Below are 12,500 nucleotides of genomic sequence, written 5' to 3'. Positions count from 1 at the left end.
GAGAAAGTGTTAAAACCGACTTAATCACACCTTCACTGGCAAAAAAATAATCTTTTGCCGTGATTGTAACAAAAAAAAACTCATGGCATGTCCATACATACTCTATGGCATGTGCTTACGTGACCCCGGCAGATGGTCCCGCCATGCCATGGCATGTGCGTACATGCCACCCGTCGGCAATGGGTTAAATATTCACGCCATGACCTAAGACACAGCTGACAGTTGGTCAAACAATAAATGTACTGCTTGTGAAACCATTACAAAAGTAAATCCTTACCTCACAAGGGAATTTTGATTCCAGTATAGAAGCACCACACATGTCTCTCCTCAATTAATTTACATGGTTTCTTGCATTTTGGGCACTGACCTTGTGGAAGAAGCACAAAATTGCTTTGTGAGGACACACCTGTTGCAAATGGCATTCATAGCGAAACTGAATTTAAAAAAAATTTTCTCAAATAATTTTCCATGACTATTAAGGTTTGTTGGCTATTTATTGTTCCAAGTGTTCTGACTATTTACCAGATAAATGCATTAATGAATGCAATTTTGCAAAAAATAGTCCTTTGCAATAACTATAGATAAATATTTTGTTCATAATTAATATTGCTGTCACAGTAATTTTAATAATAGCCCACATATTTTGATGTGCTTAGAATGAGTCCAGTGTTAATTTTCATTACAAAGGTGGCAAGAAACCATTCAATAGGCTTGTGAACCTTTTATTTTAAGATATTGGGGATTTTGGGCAGAACTTAACTTACATATTATTCAGTAGATTTATAAATACCTAATGTAGAAGAGAAATGGAAAATACTTGGTTTTGTTATGGTTTATTCTTTGCATATATATGTGTGCAGAATAATGACATTTATCTCCATGTCTACTAGCACTTTGGGTTAATCTCTACAGTGCAGATGTAATAAGCTAGGGCAAATTGATGATGACATTCTTGTAGAGGATAAAAAGTTGAAGTTGTTGGTACAAGGGCAAAGATTGCTGAAAGTGCTGTTCACAGCCGGAAGAACATACCAAGTCACAGCAACTTAGATTGTTGAATAAATTTTGTGATGTGGAGATGGGGACTTAGTCTATGGCGAGTATGTCTGTACTGTTAAGAATTACCACTAATTCAAAGTGCAAGAAATACCTGCTACATATATTCTGGCAGGTAAGACACTGGTTTGGTTTCTTGTTTGATAATAAACTTCCTTTGTACATTGTCAGTGTATATATTGTATCCAAACTAATAGAGGAAATACAGACCACATCTCTTCACGATACAAGATACAGCTCTAAACTGCCTCAAACAGCCTGAACACTGTAGAAAATGAAGCTTTCTTTGCTTTAGATTAACAGTTAGTGTTCATTGGGCATTGTTATTAGAGTGTGAATGTACACACACACACACACACACACACACACACACACACACACACACAACACCCACACACACCCCACACCACACACCACACACACACAACCACACACACAATTTTTTTTTTTTTTTTTTTTTTTTTTTTTTTTTTTTTTTGTAGATGACTCTGTTAGGAATACATTTCTTTATTAGACATTTCCTTTATTTTAGCTTGTGACAGCAATGTTATGGATGAATAGAGTACTACTTTTCACAAATGTATTGATTTGAGTACCAACTCATCTGGTAATACCATCAGTATACTACCATTTCACTAGTATGCTTTGTTTTTCTCAGTTTATATATAGAACTTTTGCATGTATAAATGATATTACATTAATGTCCCAAGATTTAGAATTTATATTAAAAAACTAAGAAATACAGGGAAGAAGCATCTAATGGTCCTTTCTCATGCCTTGTGTTTTCTAGTCCATGAAACCTTTGCTTATATGTTGGCCTTAAAATTGTGCCTGCCAATAAAGGAGAGGAAATTGCCAGTCCTTCATATTTATCCTTATTCATGTTCCTCACACTGGTGCTGGTATAAAATCCTGCATCTAGCCATTCTTGTCTAATTGCACAGGGGGGTACTGCTGCCAAGCACCCACATGGGTGGTTGAAAATAGTGCCTGTGGCATGGATGGAGAGGTCACAAGAGTTGCTCCCTTCACTTGGCCTCCTCCCAAGCTGAGTCATGCTAACCCAGAATGAGTTCAGCCCCAGAGTTTTCATTGTATTTTTAAGTAATCCAGCAATGACATACGTTGGGAAAATCTCTTAGTAAAGAGAAGAGGCTTATAAGATTAATAAATTATGTTAAATTCAGTGTGTTATCATGCCCATACATGGTATTTTTAGGGTTTCACAATCTGTAACCTCAATTGAGGGATGGTTTTCCGATGCGAAAGCCCTCTCTCCCTGGCTGTATTCATGTTGCCCCAGGCCTTGCTGCCTTGGGATCCTGTTGGCACCATAGTGTGCGCGGAAAACGGGACTGGTGCACCATGGTACGTATGCCAGCCAGAATATAGTCCAGGCATGCCATGGCATGTACGTGCCTGCCACCCGATGGGAAAAGGTTAAACTGTTGTTGTAAACATATTTTGTTAATATGTTTTTCTAGCTTGGATAGTTCAGTCATATTTCCAGAATTAATTTTAAGGTAATGCTTTTCTCCCTTATATAGAAAGCTAACCTTCGTAAACTTAATTTGAAAGTTAACCACATGCTCTAACCTCTGTTGTCATATAATAATAACAAATTTTATTGTAATAACAAATTCTATTGGCTTGGTTAGGCCTTCATAAGTGTCTGGTGTCACAATATTATGTTAATACTCTATTTGGGTTAGTCGACTTTCTTGTTCGTGCATGGTGAATGCCATCTGATCTGATATAGTTACAAAAGATTTTTAAAATAATTTTTCCTCTTGGTGGCTGGTGAAGTTCTGATTATGTATTAGATTATTATTAACCATCCTCAAGAACCATTGTTATTATTATGATAAAGGTTTAGTTGAATGGCTGGTAACAGTGGATTAGTTTATTTATTGGATACTTAACTGCCTCTTTGTGTTCCAATATTAGTTCATGGTGCAAAAGTATGTGAAGAGGAACCCTATCTCACTCCATTTTATGGCCCATTGTTATGTTGTGCATCTTTGATGTGATAAGTAAAAGCTACAAAGGTATGAGTGGTCATCACTATTTATACTGCAGGTTATAATTTATTATTCTCAGACATTATTCACTTTATCTTCCATGAACTTGTGATCATGTGTGGATTAGAGCGTGATAAAACATATAGAGTATAGTATATGATTATTTTCATGAATAATTTTACCTTTAGTTATTTTCTGTTTTAACCCAAAAAAAAGTGTTCAGAATGTTTACAGCTCCCTTTGATCTGATGATATATACTGATGATATTTATTACCTTCTAGGATCTGACATATTTCACCAAGAAGGAGATATTATAGTAAGTTATTTTCCTTTAGTTTTATACTGTACTCATACATTTTAAGTATTAAGTTTTGATGTATACTAATGCATTGCTTACTATCTTGAATGTCTGGATTTTTTAAGAAAAATTTATAATGGTATGAAATGGTTTGTTATGATAAAATTAAATAGATTTTAGAGTATGCACTAATATTTGATACTCTGATCTTGCTAGTGCCCATAAACGCTTCAAGCAATTGGCCCCAGAGAAGGTAGGACACAACCGTAATGCAAAACTACCCATGGACAAGCTCTTGACACTCCCAGAACTGCAGGCCAATCCATTTGGAGAACGGATGTGCCTCATCTTCTCGTCAACAAAGGTTTGGTGATGGAATTATTTGAAGAGAGGTTAATGTAGCTGATATTTAATGCAGCAACATTATCCTAAACTTTAGAAAATTTTATTAGTATTGCATATGTGATAGTTTTTGTAGTGCATGAATGAAGACAAAGAAAAGATTTTGTGTGGTTATTTTACACCATATTTTGTTAGAGGTTGTAAAGAATGGGATTTTGTACCACAAAACTATAAATGTGTCTTGAAGGTCATGAGTATAGCTATAGGGAATCACTGTTTGTCACTTCATTTTCTGAAGTGTACAATAACTCAAGTTACTCATTTTTCCTGTACAGTTTCTTTTGAATTTATTTTCTAAATTTATCTGTTTCCTTGTACTCTTTATTATGATTTTTGTAAACACTTCTTTCCACAGGATGGTGACTGCACATTTGAAGATTTCCTAGATATGATGTCTGTGTTTAGTGAAGCTGCCCCAAAATCAGTGAAAGCAGAATATGCATTCCGCATTTTTGGTAGGCTTGTGTCATATTAATTTGTTTGTAGGATGCCTGTAATAAAGAGCAATCTAGTCATTGTCTAAAGTCTAAGAATACATAAAAGAATCAAAGACTTCTTCCTCAGGATAAATGCACATGGTTTTCATTGAATTTATTATGTACTTTAGGTGACAGAAAGTTGGTACTGCAACAGAACATGATTAAATTATTATTTTGTTTTTGTTAATAGATTTTGATGGGGATGACTATCTTGGCAGAAGAGATTTAGAAAAGACAATCAACAAGCTTGTAGCTCCCCAGCAGTTCAAGCCTGAAGACATGGAGGTATGTGTGCTTTAGGTTTAGATGTAACTGCCTTGAAAGAAATGAAATTCAGCATTTAGATTTTTTGAGTGAAAGATTGTTATCAATTGTATTGCAGATCTGTGAATATGATTTTGCTCCGGATGTTACAGAAAGTCAGTGGCAGATATTTTTGAAGTAGGAGAGTAGAGTGGTTAAATTTTTTTTTTTTTTTTTTTTTTTTTTTGTAGATTTACTTCATGGGGTAGTTTGAATACTGATTCTTGAAGCTCTAAAAGTTTCACATCTCTTTCAGGCATTGGTTACCAGGGTTTTAGAGGAAGCTGATTTGGATGATGATGGCATGCTTGCTTTTGCAGAGTTTGAGCATGTCATATCCAAGTCTGCAGACTTTGCTAAGTAAGATGTGATGATTGTTTTATTACATTTACATATATTTATTACATATTCTTATTACATTTACATCATGGTAAAACTCCTTAGATTTAGAAATATAAAAGTTTAATTCACCTTGTAAAGAATAATTATTTGATTTATGGTTAACTACATTTTGTTTCCTGTTTCCAGGATCCAAAGATATTGCTTTTCTAAGGATATTAAGTTACCCTCCTAACATTTTTTCCTTTTTCTTTCAGTTGCTTCAGAATCCGGCTGTAAAGTTTCAAATGACAGTGCACCAGTCAGCCATGTTTATGGTATGCTCTTCCATACAATTGCACAATCTTCCTATCATTGCCATAGTGAAATGACTATACTGATTTATAATCACAGATAACCTACTCATAGTTTGATACTCAGTCAGTGCCCTTATATTTCTGAAATAGAACAAGAAGGTATCACAAAAATAAGTTTGCTTACCATTAAACCTGATAACTCCAGGTGTGTGTGTGTTTGTGGAGAGTGAATGACCAGTTGCCTGCTTGTGTTGTTCCTTGCACAAGTATTGCTTTCAGCCATATTCCATGCCATACAATGATCTGTGCACTATATTAGCATTATGTACGTACTCAAAAGAAATTTTGGTGGCCTTTTTGTGTAATGCATGATTTTACTGTTTTATAATGTTTATAATGTTTTATGATGTTTATACTATTAGCTACCAAGTTGTAATCATGTCAGTGCCAACTAGAACTTTAAACTAGAGTATACTAATAGCATTGCTATTCCTTAGAAGATAAGTGTTGGCAACCAATGATTGTATTTTGATCATCCTAAAGATGTTCAAAGACTTTAAATTTTGCTTTTGTTATTTCTATTCTGATTTTCAGTTGGATTATTATCCTTTGAATAAGTGCACTAAAGTATGTAAAGGAATTTTTCTTTTTTATAGTTACTGATTATCTTGAATACTTCATACCATGTTTTCTTTTCTTTTTCTTTCCTTTCCTTTCCTTTCCTTTCCTTTCCTTTCCTTTCCTTTCCTTTCCTTTCCTTTCCTTTCCTTTCCCTTTCCCTTCCCTTCCCTTCCCTTCCCTTCCCTTCCCTTCCCTTCCCTTCCCTTCCCTTCCCTTCCCTTCCCTTCCCTTCCCTTCCCTTCCCCTTCCCTTCCCTTCCCTTCCCTTCCCTTCCCTTCCTTCCCTTCCCTTCCCTTCCCTTCCCTTCCCTCTCCCTTCCCTTCCCTTCCCTTCCCTTCCCATTTTCAGTTAATGTAAAACCAAGACAACGAAAGATTTCCTCCTTGTTAAATTCACTTATCATCACAACTAGCAGTATTCATTTAGTTTTCTTCCAGTATTTCTACAGTCAGCTATTACAATGGAAATTATGCCATCATATTATTGTGGTTGTTTACGCTGGTAGCAAACTGGGTGTTGTGAATGTTTTTGAGGATTTCAGCAAGGTGAAGCGAGCCAAACCAAACCATAGCTTGCTTGTATTTTTGTCTGAATTGCGCCTCATGTCTTGCCACCTGGAGTTATTAGGTTAAGTCAAGTAAGCATCCTTCGTATAGCCAGTATAGAAGATTTAACTTATGTCATTAATCAGTTTTCCTTGAATTTAATTTTTTTTTATGTGGTCAAAACCTGACTCTTACAATGTGGTGTTATATGGAATCTCATTACACTTACCACTATTTACATGAGTTGGAATGGTAAGAGGATTAAGTATATACTTTTATTGCTGCACATGTAACTATTATATCTTTGGTTTAAAAGAAACCACCAGTGTATTCAGGAGAGGGACAACTGGCAACTGTTGGAACTACACACACTTATTAGAATTTTAGAATGGTGTGACATTGAGGGCTAATCCTTGTATTAGAAAGCACATTTATGGGACCCTTAATGAGTACCCTCCAAGAAGGCGCTATCTTGAGGAATCTTCATTTTAGGGTATTACAGCAAACTGATGGCCAACCCTCACACCTTCCTGCAGCAGTTGGTATGACTGTTTATATTTTTCTCAAGGCTTGGTTGGCCTACAAAAATAACTGCGTTCAGTGAGGTCTGATTGAACATTCATATGAAATATGTTCTGATTCTTATTCTTAGTGAGACTGATGTCATTTTGAATGCACCCTGACAACAGTCTGGAATTTTGTGTGTATTTTCCATTATACCCTCAGGACATAATGATTTAAGAGATAAATGCTACATGCAAAGGTTTTACAGAATTCCCTGATGATTACAATGGTGCAACAAAATTGTGACTGGTAGGTTCTTAATATCTTGATATCTTGACTTCAGCTGTAAAAAAAAATACTTTGCAATTAAGTATGCACAATTTCTTGTAGGTTTGGTTATCTGCTAATGCAGTGTGTCCAACTTGGGATTGGCAGCCTAGTTCCATTTGTTCCAAAAGGATGCGGAAATCCACACATGCTCACATGTTGGCCTACATATGTTTATATTCACACAATAGTTGTTGCATAATAACTTCAACACTTCCACACTTTTCATTTTATAGGAGGGAAATGAAAGTAAAGTAGATTTTATAACATTTTATGTTGTTTTGGTGTTTTCTTCCAGTACACAAAATTGTTGATTGGCCAGCATTCACATAATGCATGTTCTTTATATAATCTGCAGTGTCTTCCCAATTGTAATTGGTTCCATCAGCCATGGGAGTATGTGGCAGATAATAGGATGTAACAAGTAGAAAAATACTACTGTGCTACAGTTAATAGAGTATTCACTATGTTAAGGTCATTCTGAAGCATCACTTATAGAAAAGGAATGGAGGGAGGCTGTGAGGCTGGGTTAACCCTCACTTAAAGGCCTCCCTCAAATCTTCCAAGGATTTGAGGACTGAAGATGAAGTTGAGTGTGTGAGTGTGACTTTGTAATACCATGAAGGGATGGGGACACTTTAATGGCCCCTTACAATGTGCTGCATTGCAATAAGGTCATCAGGGTTCTGTATGGGGAAGTTTGGTAATTGAGTCACAACAAGTCCTCAAAATGCTTGTTATATTTATCATCATTTGTATCATTAATATTATTGGTGTTCTATTTGTGTAACATTTTTTAGTAGAATGATCTGTTAAATGTAAAGTAAATTTTGAGATTTCCAGCATGTAAAATGAAATTGAAACTAAGAATTACATGATCTCAGTGTTTTATTTTGGAAAAGTAAGTGAATATATCAGTATTTTTCTCAGTGCACAAGCAGCATTTATAAATGTATTTTCATTTTTTTTTTGTAATTAAGTAGTTTTTATGTGTATAAGAGAGTGTGTGAGTGTGTTTGAGTGTGGAGTGTGTTAGAGTGTGATTGTCTTAGTTGTGTATGTGAGTAGTTGTTGATGTGTTGTGTGAGTGTGAGTGTGAGTGTGAGTGTGATGTGATGTGTGAGTGTGATTGTGATTGTGTGAGTGTGAGTGTGTGAGTGTGTGTGTGTGTTGTGTGGTGTGTGTGAGTGTGTGGGGTGTGTGTGTGAGTGTGTGTAGTGGTGTGTTGAGGTGTGTGTGTGTGTGTGTGTGTGTGTGTGTGTGTGTGTGTGTGTGTGTGTGTGTGTGTGTGTGTGTGTGTGTAAATATGCATGTAATCATATAGAGTCCTTCTTTATCAAAAATTTAGAAGACTGTTATTTACATTGATATCCATATATATATGTCACTTTGTTACACTGCTGAATATCATTATTAAGAATTACTACTTAATTTGTTTATTAATGTTAAAGATAAAATTTACGTAGATATTTCCCTAAAATCATTATTTAACAAAATAATACAAAATATTTATCTTCAGTATTTATTTTTAAAGTGTTTTATAAAATAGCTGATATATGTGTCTGTATTGTTATAGATTTTATATGGATTTTTTATTTTTAAAAATCTTATATCTCTTGGTTTGACTCTTGACATTTCCATACTGTCTGCAAAGACACATAATTTCTATTGTAAATATGTGTTAGAATGTCTTTTGTGATAATCAAATTTCTGAAATGTATTAAATACCAAAGATGAATGATTGTTTCTTTTACATGATAATGATAAGATTGAAACCTCACAGGTATATCATAAGCATAAGAATTAAAAACAGAAAAAGAAAGGAAAAAAAATTGGATTTTTTTTTATGTGGCTCATCCTCCAAGCAGGTACTTCCAAACACACTCCTCCTCCTTTTTTTTTTTTTTTTTTTTTTAGTTTTCAAGTTGTGATGCTCTTGGAGTGAGTACGTGGTAGGGTCCCCAGTTCCTTTCCACGAAGAGTGCCGGTGGTACCTTTTAGGTAATCATTCTCTCTATCCGGGCTTGGGACCAGCACTTGACTTGGGCTGGCTTGGCCACCCAGTGGCTAGATAGGCAATCAAGGTGAAGTTCCTTGCCCAAGGGAACAACGCGGCGGTCGGTGACTCGAACCCTCGAATTCAGATTGCCGTCGTGACAGTCTTGAGTCCGACACTCTAACCATTTGGCCACCGCGGCCTTACACTCCATTAGCTATGGTATATTCTCTCTATCATTTTAACACATTATAAATATCATATTGGTTAGTGGCTGTAAACATATTTTACATGTATGTGCTTTATAAGTACATACAGGAATGCTGACATGTGCTGAATATTTTGGTTAGATATTGGAATTAACATAAAATTTTATGAGATCTAATAAAGCTTTACTGCAGCTGTTAGAAATTGATATATGTAGAGAAACCATATCTTTGGTTGTGTTTGAAAAGAAGCCCTCCACACTGTGTTTTAGTAGTGAGGTTTCTAAGCAAACTCATTCTGTGCTTTAAATGATAATTATTATTTGTTGCAAAATATACATATCTTTCACTACTTTCTTGTAAATAGCAGTTTTAAATGTAATAAGTTGTTCTGTGATCCATTAGGGTTGCTCTGCATTATTTTTTGATTGCTTGCTTACAAAGAATTTAATTGGCCATATTTCAAGTACCAAATATGAATGCATTTCTTATCTTACCGCTAATGTGACTGTACAAGAACAAACGAAAAGACAGGTACACTTGATGATGCACTTGCAAACATGTAACAAACAGTTCAGCATTTATATTTACTTATACACCTAGATAGTCCCGTCCCCTCCATTGCTGATGCAGTCCTCATTTTTTCTCCAGTTTTGGAACATCTTTTGGTATAGTATGTGACATTTGTAATTCAGCCGTTATACTCTCTGATTTGGTCTCTTTTCAAATTTATATTACTTTTTTAATGCACCAGAAAAGGTCGCCATTTCCAGTAATGAAACCAGTACACTATCTCTCAAAACCTTGCAGGATGCACTTCAGAACTGGGAAAACAGAAACAGATATAAACAGAAGGTATTCTTTCTTTTGGAGGCCACCAGGCTGATTGAGATTTTTTTTTTCCCTTCTTTTATCATCCATTTTATTGCATATTTATTATATGGACTGAGCAGAATTTTTCTGTAAAAAGGTTGAAACATAAAAACAGGCTACATATAAATCTTTATTTCCATCAGTCTTTACAGCTCCACCTCACAACCCAACACAGGGACTAGAGCAAACATAAGCACTCAGATGTGATCATAACATGTTTAATACAACTCCCAATAAAGCAGTAATAAACACACACATCATTTGATTATGCACTGCAGGTTTCTGGTAATAATAAACAGGAGTTGTACTAAACAAGACAGGATCTACATGGTATGGAGGGAGAGGAAAAGGTGTAATGTTTGCAGCAGTTATGTACTTGTGATATTTTATTAATGTTCCCAAGGACATAGAATCCTGCAAGCAACCATACATGAAGTTGCCAAAATCATTACACTTAGAACTTAACAAACAGTCTTTATCCACAAAGAGGCATAAAACGGATTGAGAAGATTATTCTCACTCATCATATCTGAAACACTTTATGGCATCTGGTCAACCTTAAATTTTAAGGTTCATTAATTTACAGTATCTAAGTACCTGAGCAATGAATATAAATATTTAAAATTATAAAATATGCTAAGATACCATTACACTTCATAACATACTTTTATTGTTTCTAGATATTGGTTATCAAGAATTATCTACTATAGCCAAATCACCAGCAAAACTCATAAAAAATGAAACATAAAACAATGCTTGTTTATAAAAAAATAAAAAATAGGGCTTGCCCATACTAAAGCAAAATATTTACAAAGTGACACTCTTATAATTGCTGTTGTAGGAATGAGCAACAGGAATGAAGAAACAACATGAATTGTATTTAAGAAAGTAATAATATAATAATGATAACAGGTTTATGTTGCCAAGAAAAAAAAAAAAAAAAAGTGTTGCAATACTCTTGATAATGACAATTACAATAATAACCATTACTCTTCTTATAACAAACATTGCAGTATTAATGGTAACACTAGAGGATATATATGAAAGATAATTATAACAGAAATAACCATTACATTCTTGTAATAATAATTCATGCCATTCTAATTACATATATACAATAATCATATTTTCTTTTGTATAGCAGTCATTTCTTATATATGGTTAAATAATATGTGTGCATGTTTGCATGCACGCACACATGTACATATTACAGGATCTATGTGATTTATTCTCAAGAATATATCTCAAGAAGTTGCATATTAATTTCACTTAAGAATTTGTTTAAATAAATCCAAAATGTTTTCCAGTCTGGGTTAAAAGATCTAGTTCAAAATTTTATCAAATGGAAGACTGATTTAAGGAGGGTTAGTAAAGTGAAAAACAAGCAGCACTCGCAAAAAGACTTGATTATGGGAATTTTCATTTGGTAAACGTGTTTGTGAGATTGGTATTCCCCTCCTGAGTATATATTGATATTTTAAATGAAAATGAAAATACTGTAAATCATTTAGCCATTTCCACATCTTGTTATAAGAAAAACAAAAAATAATTATATATATATATATATATATATATATATATATATATATATATATATATATATATATATATATACACATACATATATATGTTTATATATATATTTATATGTTTATATATATATTTATATGTTTATATATATATCTATATATATATATATATATATTATCTATATATATATATATATATATATATATATATATATATGAAGAAAATAAAGATAAAAAAGAAATTCATAAAACCAGGCATTTCAAGGATATACAGTCTCACATACAGGTATCCATCTGAGCATTATATTCTTTTGTGAAAGTAACTAATACTTGCTTTGTTTTATCTAAACTCAAATACAATGCTATATATACAGAATTTGGAATGTATACACCAGTAAACTTTTATTCAGAAATCCCCCACATGTATGCCATACAAATTTCTTAGTTATAACACTAATTATAAATTTAGCTACATCAGTTACTGATGGGGGAACCTATACACAGCAGGGCTACAACTAGTTTATTCCAAAGCTGTACAGTTAACCTTTGTTGCAATACAGCCAACTCACTTCATAAGTGTATACGGTTATTTGTTCGAGAATAGGTAAACCTTCTCTTGGCATACAAAAAGCTATTATTTGAATATAAATATTTGTTTTTGCAAGAGCACAACAGAAATACAAATAATTTTTCTTGTTATAGCC

General features: G+C 33.9%; 1 protein-coding gene across 1 annotated transcript in view; it reads left to right on the top strand.

Moving 5' to 3' along the window:
* Nucleotides 1–5,971, top strand: part of LOC119583653 (calcium and integrin-binding protein 1-like) — a 7,450-nt gene extending 1,479 nt beyond the window's left edge. Inside the window, exons 2-7 of the mRNA XM_037932245.1 lie at nt 3,360–3,394; nt 3,593–3,740; nt 4,134–4,233; nt 4,448–4,542; nt 4,817–4,920; nt 5,157–5,971. Of these exons, the coding sequence (XP_037788173.1) occupies nt 3,360–3,394; nt 3,593–3,740; nt 4,134–4,233; nt 4,448–4,542; nt 4,817–4,920; nt 5,157–5,178 (504 nt within the window). The 3' untranslated portion in view covers nt 5,179–5,971. The remainder of the gene's footprint in view (nt 1–3,359; nt 3,395–3,592; nt 3,741–4,133; nt 4,234–4,447; nt 4,543–4,816; nt 4,921–5,156) is intronic.
* Nucleotides 5,972–12,500: the final 6,529 nt, after the last annotated feature.

This window comes from Penaeus monodon, chromosome 17 (genome assembly GCF_015228065.2).
Source record: "Penaeus monodon isolate SGIC_2016 chromosome 17, NSTDA_Pmon_1, whole genome shotgun sequence".
In the NCBI taxonomy this organism is placed as follows: domain Eukaryota; kingdom Metazoa; phylum Arthropoda; class Malacostraca; order Decapoda; family Penaeidae; genus Penaeus; species Penaeus monodon.
The sequence above is the reverse complement of the archived record's forward strand: the minus strand, read 5'-3'. Positions and strand labels throughout refer to the sequence as shown.